Below are 16,340 nucleotides of genomic sequence, written 5' to 3'. Positions count from 1 at the left end.
TTTTTAAGCCACAGTCTCACTCTGACACCCAGGCTGGAGTGCAATGGCCTGATCTTGGCTCACTGCAACCTTCACCTCCCAGGTTCAAGCAATTGTCCTACCTCAGCCTCCCGAGTAGCTGGGATTACAGGCATGCACCACCACATCTGGCTAATTCTTTTGTATTTTTAGTAGAGATGGGGTTTCACCATATTGGCCAGGCTGGTCGCAAACTCCTGACCTTGTTATCTGCCCGCCTCAGCCTCCCAAAGTGCTGGGATTACAGGCATGAGCCACCACACCAGCCTTGATCCCTAATTTCTTAAGGCAGCCCTCCAAAAGTAATGAGACAAAGGTAGGAAAAAAAATATGAATTCAAAATGGGGACGAGAGCCAACCTACAGCTAAGCTTTGTACAGTCTCTTTTCGGTTATCTAAAATTCTACTCACCCAAACTACCTTTAAAAATTCCTAAATCATTTGCTTACACAGATAGGGCTATGTAAAAAAATAAAACAGTGGTGATAAATTTGAGAATAAAATAATGGAAAAATAATTTTAAAAATTCCCAAATCACATATTCTTAAATTTAAGATCTAGGAAGAAAAATATAGTATTATAGCAGCTTTGCTTCTTGCAAAGTAGGGGAATCCAGGAATTCCCTTACTTCAAAACTCACTTAACTGATACCAATTCATCATAATTTCTGAATTCAGAGTAATTATTATCTAATTGTTTTGTCCTACAGCAGAACTCTATTCAAGTAACTAAAATAAAAGATGTTAGAGTCTAATATCAATTCTCATTTAAAAATTATAATTTGGTCATATTTGCAAGTGCCTTCCTAACAGAAAAAAAAATTCTTACCAGGTCCTCATTGCTGGATACCTGTTTATATTGTGAACAACCTCTTCTCCACAGCACTGCGATTAAACAGAAACAGCAATTAACCATTTCTTTTTCTTAGGTGAATAGCTAAAGATTTTTTGTTTTTACGGAGACAGGATGAATTAAGGGACATAATATAAAAGAATGGTTTTATATTCGTTATATTCAGAATGACTGGTTAAGTATCTTTAAATTTGGGACAGAGTAAGACTTAACATGGGTGTGCATTCCAGGGCTTTGGGGGGAAAGCACATGTTTTTCCGCCCATACAACCACTCATCTGCTCTCTTTCTGACATTTATTCCCTTCATTCCATGGTTAGAGAAAATGCTTAATGCAAATTCTTACGGGAGAAGCCATAAAAAGGCACTGCCATACCAAAAAGAAAATGAGTAACAGACCCGTCCAAGAGATAACTTATAGAGAAGCACAGAGAAGATAAAATTGCAAAAATATAGATGTGAAGACCTCTGTCACAATTTCGTTCTGTTTGGGAACCTTAGACACCTGAATTTGCTGCTGGGCGACTAGGAAATGTCCCTTCCTCGCTAAAATTATCCAGAGATCTCTGCTTTTTTAAGAACCACTCCAACTTCCTCATACGTTTAAATACTTTAAAGGAGTGGACTAGACGACAGTAAAACTAGCCATGGACAGTTACAGATTCCCATCCATCTTGGAGAAATTTAATCGCCTAGAAACCAGAGTCGTTTTGATAACAGTGACGACTCCACCAACCATTAGGACTAAGGTCATGCCTGTAACGCTACAATGGAGCATAGGATATGGAGACCTTACCCGTGTGAATCCCGGGATGTGTAAGGCTGACAGCAGCCGTTACCAGGTGTGTCAACTTATTCCTCCCTAGACCACCGCAAGCAGCAACCATAGAGGCCATGATTCCGCGTCTCCTCCACTTCCTTTAGTTCCAAGTCGTTCCGAAAGGTCCCTTCCGCTGCTCTTCCCCTGTTGGCTTGAGCACCCCGTTCAAAGGTTCCGCAGGAGAACGCTGAGGACCCGCAGGAATTGATGAGGTTTTCAATACGCATGCGCAGCACCCTTCGGTTCTGGCCCTTGCTTGGCGGTAAGTCACGTGACGCTTATGATTGGACAAGGAAAGGGCAGAAGTTTATGCTTGCTTCCGGTCCGCAAGCCCTGAGAACTAACTTGGGGGCTTTTCCCAAGGTGTGTGTAAAGGCGAGCGCCCGCCTCTCTCTCTCCCTTCCATTCGGGTTTAGCGTCTGGGTCACTGAGAATGACTTCTGAATAGGGCCCTGGGCCCTTGCCATGGATGAAGGTGGTTCCCGCATCCGCCGGCGGGTGTCTCTCCCCAAAAGGAAACGTCCAAGCCTGGGGTGCATTTTTGTCATTCCCACCGAGGCCGAGCTCGAGCGCGGAGATGAGAAGAAGGAGGAGGAAATGGTGGCTGAGAACAGGCGGCGGAAAACTGCGGGCGTAATACCGGTCGAGGTACAACCCTGTCTACTCTCAGATTCCCCTGATTGTCTTTTCCTTGGAGGTGGTGATACAAACCCGGACCTCCTACGTCGCATGCCCACTGACAGAGGGATGGGATATCAGGTACTGAGGGCTTGGAACTTGAAACTGCAAACGTTTGGCATTCTTCCCAGATGCAGAGTTGACCAAGTTTTATCGTCGCCTTACTTTACTTCTCTCGTCTTGGTTACCACCGTTAATCGGCACTTAGGAGTTATTGATTGCCTTGTTATCTACATTTCTGTATAAATATGAAATGTAAACCCCTAGACATAAAAGTTGTACACACAGCAAATAAATGGCATGACTGAGACGCAAATCTAGGCTTCCAAATAACAACAGCTCCTACTGTACAAATAAAATCTGCTGTTTATTGAAGACCCGTTATGTTAAGCTAGTTACATTATCTAGATTTTACGACAGTAATCAGGCCCTGAATAGTTGAGATACTACAGTTCTTACTCCATTTTACTATAATCACTTTACTATATTGCTGCCTCCAAGTTTACGTCTCTTCTGTGTAGTAGACTACCCCAAGTCTGTGGTCAGATTCTCAGTCTCAATTCCAAATTCCTAAGAACTCCTTCGAGTGTCTACTGGTACAGCCATGATTCTGTTACAGGCCAGTCTCTGTATATTGGAGTCTGGGAGGGCAGAGCTGCAGGTATCAGAACCATCGAATGCGCTGACATTTCGTATATATCTACCAGTCTTCCTGTTGTTTTAGTACAGGTTTAAGAATTAGAATCTGGCCGGGCGCCGTGGTTCACGCCTGTAATCCCAGCACTTTGGGAGGCCAAGGCGGGTGGATCACGAGGTCAAGAGATCGAGGCCATTCTGGCCAACATGGTGAAACCCCGCCTCTACTAAAAATACAAAAATTAGCCGGGCGTTTGGCAGGCGCGTGTAGTCCCAGCTACTTGGGAGGCTGAGGCGGAAGAATCGCTCGAACCTGGGAGGCAGAGGTTGCAGTGAGTCGAGACTGCGCCACTGTGCTCCAGCCTGGCAACAGTGCAAGACTGCGTCTCAAAAAAAAAGAAAAAAGAGTTAGAATCTGGCCGAGTGCAGTGGCTCATGTGTATAATCCCAGTACTTTAGGAGGCCGAGATGGGAGGATCACTTAAGCCCAGAAGTTTGAGTTAAAAACCAGCCTAGGCAACAGAGACCTAGTCTCTACCAAAAAAAAAAAAAGAAAAAATGTTTTTAATTAGCCAGGTGTGGTGGCCTGCACCTTAGTCCTAGCTACTTGGGAGGCTGAGGCAGGAGGATCATTTGAGCCCAGGATGTTAAGGCAGTGAGCCGTGATCATGCAGTGGCTGGAGCCGCTGCACTCCACCCTGGGCGACAGAGCAAGACCCTGTTCAGAATCCCAGTATCATCACAACACATAAACTTGCTGTTTAGGTGAGTAATTTAACCTCTCTGGGCCTCCATTTCTTCAGCTGTAAATTGGTGATGATATCTATTTACACATAGGTGTATGATCCATATGTGACCACAGGCTAGGGTGCAGCCCTAGCCTGAAGCTTTTATTCCTTTTTTTTTTTTTTTTGGTTGAGATAGAGTCTTGCTCTGTCGCCCAGCCAGGCTGGAGTGCAGTGGCACCATCAGGGCTCACTGCAACCTGTGACTCCCAGGTTCAAGCAATTCTCGTGCCTCAGCCTCCCAAGTAGGGATTACGGGATTCTACTACAGCCAGCCCATTTTTGTATTTTCAGTAGAGACGGGGTTTCGTCATGTTGGCCAGGCTGGTGAAGCTTTTATTAATGAAGCTGAAATTACTGTAAGTGTTTTTGTTCTCCTTGCAGCATAATGACAGTGAAGAGGACATGTTTGGTGACTATGATAGCTTTACGGAAAATTCCTTTATAGCTGCAGCTGAGGACCTGGAGCAAAAATATATGCAACTTCCTGAACTTCGGAAACATGCCACAGACTTTGCCACTGAAAATGTTTGCTCAGAAAGTATCAAAAACAAACTCAGCGTTACTCCCATAGGCAACTTTACTGAATTACAAACTGATAAGCACACAGAGAACCAGAGTGGATATGAAGATGTCACTGTTGAACCTGGAGCTGATCTTTTGTATGATGTACCCTCCTCACAGGCTATGTACTTTGAAAATTTGCAGAACTCTTCAAATGATTTGGGTGATCAGTTTATGAAAGAAAGGGATTGGAAGTCATCCTTTCACAACACTGTGAATGAGGAATTGCCCCATAATTACATAGAGCAACCCCAGCAAAATGATGAGTCCTCTTCCAAAGTCAAAACTAGTTCAGATATGAATAGGAGAACAAGTATTAAAGATCATCTAAAAAGTGCCATGACTGGAAATGCCAAGGCCCAGACACCAGTATTCTCTAGAAGTAAACAGCTCAAAGAGACTCTCCTATCCGAAGAAATTAATGTTGCTAAGAAAACAATTGAATCATCATCAAATGACCTTGGTCCTTTTTATTCATTACCCAGCAAAGTGAGAGACCTTTATGTCCAGCTCAAAGGAATTGAAAAATTATATGGTAATGCTTTTTGCTGGAATAAAAAAATTTTTTTCCTATTGTTACCATAATATTAGTGCAAGTCAATAGAAGCAAATGCTTTCATGGTCCATACTATTTCTAAAAACAAATTATCAGTGGTCTCTCAACCCCTTCTATCCCTATCATACTGCTACTGAACCTCTATCCTTCCCTTCACAGTTGCACTTATCAAACCAGTTATCCTTTCTGTCTGTTTCCTCACCTCACATAATTCCTCTAATTCCTCATCTATAAGAAAGGAATTACCAGGTGTGGTTGCTCACACTTGTAATCCCAGCACTTTGGGAGGCTGAGGCAGGTAGATCACCTGAGGTCGGGAGTTCAAGACCAGCCTGACCAATATGGAGAAACCCTGTCTTTAAAAATAAATAAATAAATAAGAAAAAAAAAAGGAATCGTAAATTGTTTTACAAGTTAGATTCTGGTTCAAGGACATGCCAAATTACATGTTAGTAACCATTGTTAATAATTATATTGGTAGCCTCTAAGTAAGAACTTCAGTAAATTACCCCACTCTAATTCTGGGTTCATCTGATGACTATGGTGTCTAAACCCAGTGATACTTTCAATGTTTGCCTTATCTGACTTCCCAATAACTTACCTGATGCTATTGACTACACCCTTCTTGAAATTCTTGTTTCTGGACCTCCTTACAACCACTCCTGTTTTTTACTCTGTCTAGTGGATCCTCAGTTTTCTTAGCTGATATTTCCTTGGCTGGCTCTGTCTTCTCTACCAAAACTTAGTTGTTGCAGTATGTCTTCACACTCACAAGTCTTGAGTAAAAGAAGTCAGTATTAGTAATACTATTGATTAAAACTAAGCATCTTTTTTTTTTCTTTTTCTCCCCCTAACCTCCCACCAGCAGCCACAGCCACCTCTCCCCACAGGTGCATCCCCGCCACCACCCAGATGCTCGGCCTTGTGCTTCGACTCCCAAAATTAAACATCTGCAGTTAAAAGTCAGGGATGTCCAATCTTTTGGCTTCCTTGGGCCACATTGGAAGAAGTATTGTCTTGAACCACAATAAAATATGCTAACACTAATGATAGCTGATGAGCTAAGGAAGAAAATCCCCAAAAAAAAAAACACAAAAATAATGTTTTAAGAAAGTTTACAAATTTGTGTTGGGCCACATTCAAAGCCATTCTGGGCCTCATGAGGGCCATGGGTTGGACAGGCTTAAGTACGAAGAAACTTTAATATTAAGGCATCTTGTGATGTCTTTCAAAAATCCAGGGTCCTTGCATATATTTCAGATATGTTTCATTTTAGACAAAGAAGTTGCTACCATACTGGAAGGTCAGCCTATCAACTTTCTACTTCATAACTTTTCTGGAACTCCTATTAGAATCTTATGAGTGATATGAAAAATCGGGTTCTTAGGGAGAAGACAATCGGATTGGTGAAGTAGAACTACAGGAAACAAAGTCTAATAAAAGACTCTACAAGAATCTAAATTGTGAGGTTCATGGTTTAAGAGGTAATGGTGTGCACTATCCTGGAAGTAGATGTTAACTTACTTACCTCTGCTTTTCTCCTAGCACCTTGCATTTTGTTTAGTCTGCCAGAATGAATACCCTGAGGGTAGGGCTCTATGTAACTCATCTTTTTCTTAACTAGCACTGTGCCTGGTACACTCTGGTAGGTTCTCAACTGCTGGGGGTTGTCACCTAAAAATGCAACTTTAGCACTCTGGCCTTAGTTCCACATCTATAAAAAGGGGTACTTTTTTTGCAAGTTAGATTCTGTGTCAAGGACATACCAAATTAGATGTTGGTAATGATTGTCAGTAATTATATTGGTAGTTTCTAAGTAAGAACTTCAGTAAAGAACAACTTTTTAAATCTTTTTACCTCGAAATCTGGCTTAACATGACTAGATTAAAGCATAAATACATCTGATACTTTTTATGAAACTAAAACAGTGGTTCTCAAGTGTGGTTCCTGGACTGCAGCATCAACATCACCTGGAAATTTGTTAAAGCATATGTTCTCAGACACTTCCCCAGACCTGCTGTATCAGAACCTCTAGGGGTATGACCTGGCAATCTGTGATCACGGCTCACTACAGCATCAACCTCCCAGGATCAAGCAATCCTCCCAACTCAGCCCCCCAAGTCATGGGGACTATAGGCGTGCGCCACCATACCCAGCTAATTTTTTAATATTTTGTAGAGATGGTCTCATTTTGTTACCTATGCTGGTTCTGAACTCCTGGGCTGAAGCAGTCCTCCTGCCTTAGCCTCCCAAAGGGTTGAAATTAGAGATATGAGCCATTGCACCTGGCTAATTTATGTTTTTGATGTGAAGATGATATAAATATTATTTTGTCATGTTATACTTAAAAATCTGAATTGGATAAAATGTGGCTATAGTTAAGTTAAATTTTGGCATAAACATCTAATTTGATAACTTGAATGACACCAATCTGAAGTATTTTTGAATATTTATTCAATATTTAAGTATTTTTGAAGTATTTTTAAAGAAAAAATACAGTCACTTGTACGATTTGGGAATCACCCTAAAGCGCAGTAAGTTAAAGTTACTTGTAACTGTGATTCAGATATAACTTTTTTTTTTTTCAATAAAGATGGGTTCATATTGAAATTCTGGGCTCAAGTGATCCTCCTGCCTCAGGCTGCCAAAGTGCTGGGATTATAGGCATGACCCAGCGCTCCAGGCCAATGATCTGCTTTTTTAACTTAACTGTACATTGAACATACATAGGTCCATCTACTCTTCATTTTTAAACTGTAGAGAATCACACTGGGTGATTGTACAATAATTCATTCAGCCTTTACCCCCGCCTCCATGGCACTTTGTACCTACAAACAATGCTGTGTGAACATCCTCCAAATAATCTTTATATGCTTTGGCTTCTGTTCTGTAGACGTAGAATCCCAGAAGTGATACTACCAGATCAAAGGCAATGTGCAGTTCTAGTTTTGATCATACTAGATTACTTTCCACAAAGATTCTAGCAGTTTATCTTCTCACAACCATACATGAGAATGGCTGTTTTCCCCCCACATTAGTCAGTTCTGGATTTTACATGTGTGGGGCTTTTTTTTTTTTTTTTTAGATATTTCTTTTTTATTTTTAAAATTTATTTTGCCAACCCAGTAGAGAACAGTTGAGCATCTTCTCGTGTATTTATTGGCCGTTTGCATTTCTTCTTGCTATGAAGTGTCTTACATTTTTTTGCTCACTTTTCTAGTGATAAAACACTAAAGCACATTTTTAAAGACTTTTGATGATTTTCATTATCAGATTATCCTACAGAGTAATTAATACTAGTTTTCACACGTCTTAGATCTGGTCTATTTTCATGAATCCCACCTTGCTAAATTGTGGGAATCCTAGTCGTGCCAGTTAATAATCCTAGTCTTTTGTGCTTTAAACAGTCTGAACATTTAAAGTGGTTTTTGAGCCATTCAGAGTTCAGGTCTCCATGAGAGCTAAAGTTTTTAATGGTTTGTGTAAAACCTAATAGATTTGTTTCTCTCCTCCCCCTACTTCTCTCTGAGATGGCTTTTGGCTGAATGAGGAAGGGAAGCTTACATAATCTCCTTGTGGAACATAAGAGGAAGACATTAGAATACACATAGATCCTTGTACTGTCCCTTTGCTCTTCTGATATCCCAGATGACACTCCTTGTCCAGCAGGCTGCTACCTGCCTTGCTGTAATATTGGACCCAAGTCTGTAGCTGGTGAATAAATAGGCTGGTTGTCCATCTTGCTGCCTAGGCCTGAACTAGGCCCTCACTGCTGTACTACTTGCACATTTGGTATTTTTGCCATGTAACATTGGTTATAAGTACATTTATCCTTATGAGAAGACTGTTCCACAAAAAGTGATTCGATTTTTTTCTTAGAAAACTTTTGAGATTCAAAGTTTGGAAGGGGAAAATATTTCCAGGTGTTTTTGCTATGTGGGAGGGAAAAAATGCCCTCTGGTTCTGTGCTGACATCTGGAAAAGATGTTAGGAAAATAATTTTTTTTTTTTTTTTTTAATTCCACAGAATGGCAACATACTTGTTTAACATTGAAGTCTGTGCAAGAAAGAAAAAATTTAATATATTCCTTGCCAACAAGTGGTGGGAAAACCCTCGTGGCTGAGATTTTAATGCTACAAGAACTGCTTTGCTCTCGGAAAGATGTTTTAATGATTCTTCCATATGTGGCAATTGTCCAAGAAAAGGTGTGTGTGTGTTTTAAAATAAATATTATTTGCTTATGCTTTGACATTAAGATCTGAAAATTAGCATAAATGTAATAATTGTATTGTCGAGAAGTACCTCTTTTTTTTTTTCTTTTTCTTTTTTTTAAGATAGTCTTGCTCTGTCACCCTAGCTGGAGTGCAGTGGCATGATCTTGGCTCACTTCAACTTCCACCTCCCGAGTTCAAGCAATTCTCCTGCCTCAGCCTCCTGAGTAGCTGGGACTACAGGCACGCACCACCATGCCCAGCTAATTTTTGTATTTTTAGTAGAGACAGGGTTTCACCATGTTGGCCAGGATGGTCTCAAACTCCTGATCTCCAGTGATCCACCTGCCTCAGCCTCCCAAAGAGCTAGGATTACAGGCATGAGTCACTGTGCCTGGCGAGAAGTGCCCCTTGATGGAGAATTAATATTTTTGAATTATAAAAGCAGTATACAGTACCTAAAATCACTTCAAATACTAACTACCTGTTGTTGAAAGTTTTATTTTTTTTCTAAACTGGTGGATTAAATGTCGTCTTAAATATTCTGTTACTATTTACCCTCCTTTTTCTTTTTTGAGATGGAGTCTCACTCTGTCACCCAGGCTGGAGTGCAGTGGTACAATCTCTGCTCACTGCAACCTCTGCCTTCTGGGTTCAAGTGATTCTCCTGCCCCAGCCTCCCGAGTAGCTGGGATCACAGGTGTGTGCCACCATGCCCGGCTAATTTTTGTATTTTTAGTAGAGATGGGGTTTCATTACGTTGACCAGGCTGGTCTCGAACTTCTGACCTCAAGTGATCCTCCCACCTCGACCTCCCAAAATACTGGGATTACAGGCATAAGCCACTGAGCCTGGCCTATTATTAAAATTAGAGTTACTCTGATGCTTTTTTTTTTTTTTTTTTTTTCCCCCACAGATTCTTGCTCTGTCGCCCAGGCTGGAGTGCAGTGGCGTGATCTCAGCTCACTGCAACCTCCGCCTCTCAGGCTCAAGCGATTCTTGTGCCTCACCTCCCCACCCAGCAGCCAGAATCACAGGCACATGCTACCACACCTGGCTAATTTTTGTATTTTTAGTAAAGATGTGGTTTCGCCACGTTGGCCAGGTTAATCTCAAACACCTGACCTCAAGTGATCCGCCCACCTCAGCCTCCTAAAGTGCTGAGATTACAGACGTGAGCCACCATGCCCTGACGCTTTTTGCCATCAAACATTGAAATTTATTTTCACATGTAGTTTAAAAGTTGCATTTATTTTGCAAAGATCAAGACATTACGGCATTCCTTATGTATTTCAAAGTATGTCTTACCTGTGACATTGTTCCTGTTGATGGGTGTTAAATACTATAGCTTTTTTAACCCCATGAACACTTAATAATTAGAGGTTTTTTTAATCTGTGTTTTTCATTTGTGTGTATGTATGTATTTATTTATTTATTTTTGAGTCAAGATCTTGCTCGGTCGCCCAGGCTAGAGTGCAGTGGCATGACCAAGGCTTACTACAGCCACAACTCCCTGGGCTCAACCACTCCTTCCATCTCAGCTTCCCAGGTAGCTGGGACTACAGGCAAGCACCACCACTGCCAGCTATTTTTTTATTTTTTATAGAGATGAGGTCTCACTATGTTGCCCAGGCTGGCCTCAACCTCCTGGGCTCAAGTGATCTTCCTGTCTCAGCCTCCCCAAGGTGCTAGGATTATAGGCATGAGCCACAATGCCTTGCTTGTTTTTCTTTATTTTAACTAATATTCTAGATTTCAGGTTTGTCAAGTTTTGGTATAGAACTCGGTTTCTTTGTTGAAGAATATGCTGGAAGCAAAGGAAGATTTCCTCCAACTAAAAGAAGGGAAAAGAAATCTCTATATATTGCCACTATTGAAAAAGGACATAGCTTGGTGAACTCCCTGATTGAAACTGGAAGAATTGACAGTCTGGGTCTGGTTGTTGTAGATGAGGTTGGTTAATACTTTTGTAATTTGTCAACATTTTTATTATACTAAATATTTGTTATTCTGGATATTGTGTAGATCTGCTTAGTACCTTAGTACCTCTATAAAAATAAATTTATTTTAACATATACACAATATAGGTGAAGACAGTCCATGCTTGATAATCTTAAATTTGGTTTTGTGTCAAGTGTTTCTTGAAGTGTAAATACATATATGTGTAGTATACAATTTTATAGGCTGGGCACGGTGGCTCATGCCTGTAATCCTAGCACTTTGGGAGGCTGAGGCAGGTGGATCACTTGAAGTCAGGAGTTTAAGACCACCCTGGCCAATGTGGTGAAACCCTGTCTCTACTAAAAATACAAAAATTAGCTGGGCATGGTGGCAGACGCCTGAAATCCTAGCTCCACAGGAGACTGAGGCAGGAGAATCACTTTAACCTGGAAGGCAGAGGTTGCAGTAAGCTGAGATTGTGCCACTGCACTCCAGCCTGGGGGACAAGAGCCAAAATCAGTTTCAAAAAAAAAAAAAAAGGAAATTATAATAGTACTTATTGATCCCAGATTTATCAAGATTTTGCACCAAAAGCTCATTAACCTAAATACCAGTGAAATAATGTACATGTACCTATAGTTGTTGTATTCAAAATACTTATAAGTTATAAGAACTCTTTACAAATTTCATATGAATATATGTATATTTTATATGAGTATTATATGAAGATTTACTTCTCTTCCCTTTTTTAAAAAAAAAATCTCAAAGTTGCACATGATTGGTGAAGGAAGCCGTGGAGCTATACTGGAAATGACCCTAGCAAAAATCCTCTACACTAGCAGTAAGTATTTTTTAAATGAGGTCATGAACTTATTTATAATCGAGAAACTTAAGAAAGACTTAATTCTTTCACTAGCTACATTATATAACCTAAAGCAAGATACTTAATGCTTTTTGCCTTTGTTTTAAAATTTCTAATGTGCAGAATTTTGAAAGTAAATGAAATTGGTATTTGAAGAAGTCCTCTGTTATTATCCACCCAGGCACACCCCTCTTCCTCTATGTTTCTTTATCTGTAAAACTAGGATAATAATGGTACCAGCCTGATGAGATTGTTGTAAGGATTATGTGAGTTAATGCATGTATTGCATTCAGCAGTGCTTAGCACGCTGCATTCAGTGAGGGTTTGCTGCTGCTACTGCAGCCATTCTCATCATCACCATAATAATACCACTAAAGCAATACATTTTAATAGTCACTTTAAGGAGCTATTTTGCAACATCAGGTAGCCTTTAAAGTGTAAGAAAAATTTATTCTAAATGTCATAACTTACTATTTATTGATATGCTATTACAATATTTACCTTATATATGGAAAAATTAACTATAAAGGTAAAAATCTTAAAATGTATTTAAAAAATTTCAACAGCAATAATATTTAAGCAGGTTATATTGCATTTTATAATTGTTCATTCAAAAAAATACTGAGCACCTACTGTGTGCTAGGCACTATTTTAAGTACTAGGGTTATAACAGTGAATAAAACAGTTCCTGCTTTCATCAAGCCTGTATTTTAGTGAAAGTAAACAGACAATAAGCAGATAAGAAATCAAATGATATGTCAAATGGTGATAAATTCAATGGAACTTAAAGTGGGAAAGAGGAAAATAACCACCTGCTTATGGAATCCAATGTGCACTAACTGCCCTTATCGTGATTTTTCTTCATTCAGCTGCTCATCATTGTTTTTTGCTTTGGGTGATGGAGTATCATTCTCTCTTGGCTTTCCTACTGTCTCTCTGTAGAGGAATCATGTCTCAGCATTGAGAGATGGCATAGCACAACAGCTGAGAACAGACTCTGGAGCTAGTGAAACCCTGGCTCACTTTTACTAGGTACATGACCCTAGGCAATTTATATAAACTATGGCTCTGTTTTCTTAGGCATCAATGAGTGATGGTAACAGAAGCTTTCTTGCTGAATTGCTGCAAAGATGGTATAAATTAATCTTTGTAGAGCATCTGACATAGTACCTATCACATAATGGACCTGTGTTTGCTATTCTGTAATCATTGTCTTTCTATCATCAGTGACTTATATTAATATCTAGTTAATAGGCATTTGAATAAAATCTCTTTAGTTTTTCCTTCTCGTTTTCCTCTGTGACATCTCTTTCTAAGCTTATTTATTATGAACGTAGGTGTCACTATAGATTCATGTTAGCCTCCTCCCTTGTTTGCTACAGTTTCTGCTAATTCTCATGCATACTCATGACTTCAGGTACTTCCTGTGTGCTGCTGGCTTCAAATCTGAATTTCCAGCTTGCACCTCTCTCCTGAGTAATATCTTTTTTTTTTTTTTTTTTTTTATGATTTTTCTCTTACCCCACCCCTCTCCTGAGTAATATCATCTGCCAGCTGGGCATCCCTATTTGAATATTCTTTGAACAGCTAAGCCTAATTAAGGCTTAGTCTAAGCCCAACTCATTTCCTTCAAAGCCATTCTTCAGTCTGAATTCTTAGCCACCACTCTCCAGCCAGCCAAGCCAGGATCCTACATATTCTATCAGCAACCAAATCCTATCTGATTTACCTCATGAATATATTTTTACTTCTCTCCCTCTATCCCTTGTTACCACTAAGTCCTTAGTTCAGTACCTCATCCTTTCTACCTGGATTGTCCCAGATATCACCAAGTTCTTCTGTCTGCCTTTAGTCTTGATCACTGCCCTTCATCTGCCACATCCATCTTTCTTCAGTGCGAATAGAATGATCTTCCCAAACGCAAATTCAATTATTTTATTGTTTACCAATCTATAATAGCTTCCCTTTGTTTTCTGCATAAATGCCTAATTTCTTAGCACAGCCTTTCTTGATTTGACCCCACGCCCACCTCTTCAGCTTCATAGTCTATCCTTATGGAATGGGAAGGATACTCCTACATATTCCTCTTTCAGCCAGCTTCTTGAATGATCATTTCAAGACATAGGAGCAATGAAGAAACATTTGCAAAGAAACCCTATTTGGGTTTTCATTTAATAGCCAAGTCTATAGAAAGCAGCCATTTTGTATTGCCCAGGATGTCATATGGCTTCATAAGCTTCACTCCACCTTTATTTTTAAAAAACAAAACAAACAAAAAAACGAAAACACTGTAGTCCTGGCTGCTCGGGAGCCTGGGGGCAGAAGTGTTGCTTGAACCCAGGAGGTGGAGATTGCAATGAGCTGAGATTGTGCCACTGCACTCCAGCCTGGGCAACAGAGTAAGACTCTGTCTCAGTCAATCAATAAATAAAATAAAAATTTAGCTTGATAGCAAGATCTCATAAAGGACTTTTCATGTGGCAAGAGTTTGAGACTCATTTAGCACTCTATCCTGCTAACTCTACATCTGTCTGTAGCCATACCTATGGAACATATCATAGCTCTTCATAAAAAGTATCTAGATAGACAATTATAAGCAAATTTATACTCATTATTATTGTTTAGAAGCCTTAATATCCTACTTTTTGCCAAGTTTAAAACTCCATAAACTTCTAAGTAGTAACTTTCAGGATACCTGAAAACTTTCATTCTTCAATTGCCAGATTAATACTCTGGTAATATATTTGTAGTTTTCTTTTTTTAAGAGGTCAGGTCTCACTGTTGCCCAAGCTGCAGTGCAGTGACACGATCATGGCTCACTGCAGCCTTGACCTCCTGGGCTCAAGAGATACTCCCACTTTAGCCTCCTAAGTAGCTCGGACTACAGGCATGCAGTGCCATGCCCAGGTAATTAAATTTTTTTGTAGAGATGAGGTCTTGCTGTGTTGCCCAGGCTGGTCTTGAACTCCTGGCCTCAAGCAGTCTTCCCACCACCTCACCTCCCAAAGTGTTGGCATTACAGATGTAAGCCAGGCACCCAGCTATTTGTATTCTTCTTTCTTTCTTTTTTTTTTTTTTTTGAAATGGAGTCTCACGCTGTCGCTCAGGCTGGAGTGCCGAGGCATGATCTTGGCTCGCTGCAACCTCCACCTCCCAGGCTCAAGTGATTCTCCTGCCTCAGCCTCCTGAGTAGCTGGGATTACAGGAGCCCACCACCATGCCCAGCTAATTTTTTTTTTGTATTTTTAGTAGAGATGGGGTTTCACTATGTTGGCCAGGCTGGTCTCAAACTTCTGACCTCGTGATCCACCCACCTCAGCCTCCCAAAGTATTGGGATTACAGGCCACACCTAGCCTATTTGTATTTCTCTTACTTACCTCTCCCACCCCTTTCCTAAATCCCTCAGGAAGAATTCAGAGCACAAAAAATTTGCTGAAATTACTTTATGATGTATTAAATATTTTCCTTAACACTTTGGTGTTTGTTTGTTTTTTAGAAACAACTCAAATTATTGGTATGAGTGCAACATTAAACAATGTTGAAGACCTACAAAAGTTTCTTCAAGCAGAATATTATACCAGTCAATTTAGACCAGTATGTACCTAAGGTTTGCACTGTATTGATTTGTTTTGTGTTCATCTTACCTAGAAATAAAAGTAGTAAACATAACATTTAAAGAATTCTACAGAGTAGTGAAGGGGCACGTTTTACTCACCATGACTATATGCTAATAAGATGTTGTGTATAGAGAATTTAAGAATTTGTATATAGGTTAGGGATCTTAGGTTGGGTCACTAATGTATCTAATAACCTGGCCCACAGACCCTCAATGAACATTCATTAAATGAGTTCTCCCAGACCCATATTTTATTTTTTCATTTCTTATTCTCTAAAGTAAATTTTTTTATTTGGCAAAAATTTAGTGAGACATGTTTTGAGTTATTGGCACGTTAAAAAACATATCTTAAAATTTAAACTTTTAAAATATTTATATATTAGTAGTTATAATACGTTTTTAGTAAGTTAAGGCTTCACATGGATTTACATGTAAACTCCTCAATAGCAGCATTCCCAAAATGTTTGAAGAAAGTAAACAAATGTAATTTGTAGTTATTTGAAAATAGCTTATAATGTATATATATTATTTGTGTGTAGTACTAGTGTGTGTGTTTTGTGTCTGAATAGCTTTTCAGTTTCTACATAGGTTTTCAGAAAATAATTTTTTTTAATTGCCAAGTTTTAATTTGAAATTTGATGTTTTAGCCAGGTGCAGTGGCTCACACCTGCAATGCCAACACTTTAGGAGACTGGGGCAGGAGAACTGTTTTAAGTCCAGGAGTTCATACCAGCCTAGGCAACAGGGCGAGACCCCAGTCTCTACAAAAAATTTAAAAATTAGCGGGATGGCTGGGTGCT

At 39.8% G+C, this 16,340-nt stretch overlaps 2 protein-coding genes across 12 annotated transcripts in view; one reads left to right on the top strand and one right to left on the bottom strand.

Annotated features, from left to right (window-relative positions):
• The window catches only part of MRPS18C (mitochondrial ribosomal protein S18C), a 10,235-nt gene extending 8,330 nt beyond the window's left edge, over nucleotides 1-1,905 (bottom strand). For both annotated transcript variants that reach the window (XM_017530249.2, XM_017530250.1), the window contains exons 1-2: nucleotides 1,666-1,905; nucleotides 847-902 (exon numbers count right to left, since the gene is read on the bottom strand). In XM_017530249.2, the coding sequence (XP_017385738.1) occupies nucleotides 847-902; nucleotides 1,666-1,765 (156 nt within the window). In that variant the 5' untranslated portion in view covers nucleotides 1,766-1,905. The remainder of the gene's footprint in view (nucleotides 1-846; nucleotides 903-1,665) is intronic.
• A 58-nt stretch (nucleotides 1,906-1,963) lies between these two features.
• Nucleotides 1,964-16,340, top strand: part of HELQ (helicase, POLQ like) — a 48,713-nt gene continuing 34,336 nt past the window's right edge. For 4 of the 10 annotated variants that reach the window (XR_001825787.2, XM_037739160.1, XM_017530243.2 and 1 more), the window contains exons 1-6: nucleotides 1,964-2,448; nucleotides 4,173-4,887; nucleotides 8,936-9,114; nucleotides 10,873-11,073; nucleotides 11,830-11,902; nucleotides 15,421-15,518. Coding sequence is in view for 9 of the 10 variants with exons in the window: in XM_037739160.1 (XP_037595088.1) it covers nucleotides 2,155-2,448; nucleotides 4,173-4,887; nucleotides 8,936-9,114; nucleotides 10,873-11,073; nucleotides 11,830-11,902; nucleotides 15,421-15,518 (1,560 nt within the window). In the remaining variant the exon portion in view is untranslated. Of the gene's footprint in view, nucleotides 2,449-4,172; nucleotides 4,888-8,935; nucleotides 9,115-10,872; nucleotides 11,074-11,829; nucleotides 11,903-15,420; nucleotides 15,532-16,340 lie in introns of those variants that run through there. The other 6 variants (XM_017530244.2, XM_017530246.2, XM_037739162.1 and 3 more) reach the window with 6 other exon arrangements.

The sequence above is a fragment of the Cebus imitator genome, unplaced genomic scaffold (genome assembly GCF_001604975.1).
Source record: "Cebus imitator isolate Cc_AM_T3 unplaced genomic scaffold, Cebus_imitator-1.0 Scaffold64, whole genome shotgun sequence".
Lineage (NCBI taxonomy): Eukaryota > Metazoa > Chordata > Mammalia > Primates > Cebidae > Cebus > Cebus imitator.
The sequence above is the reverse complement of the archived record's forward strand: the minus strand, read 5'-3'. Positions and strand labels throughout refer to the sequence as shown.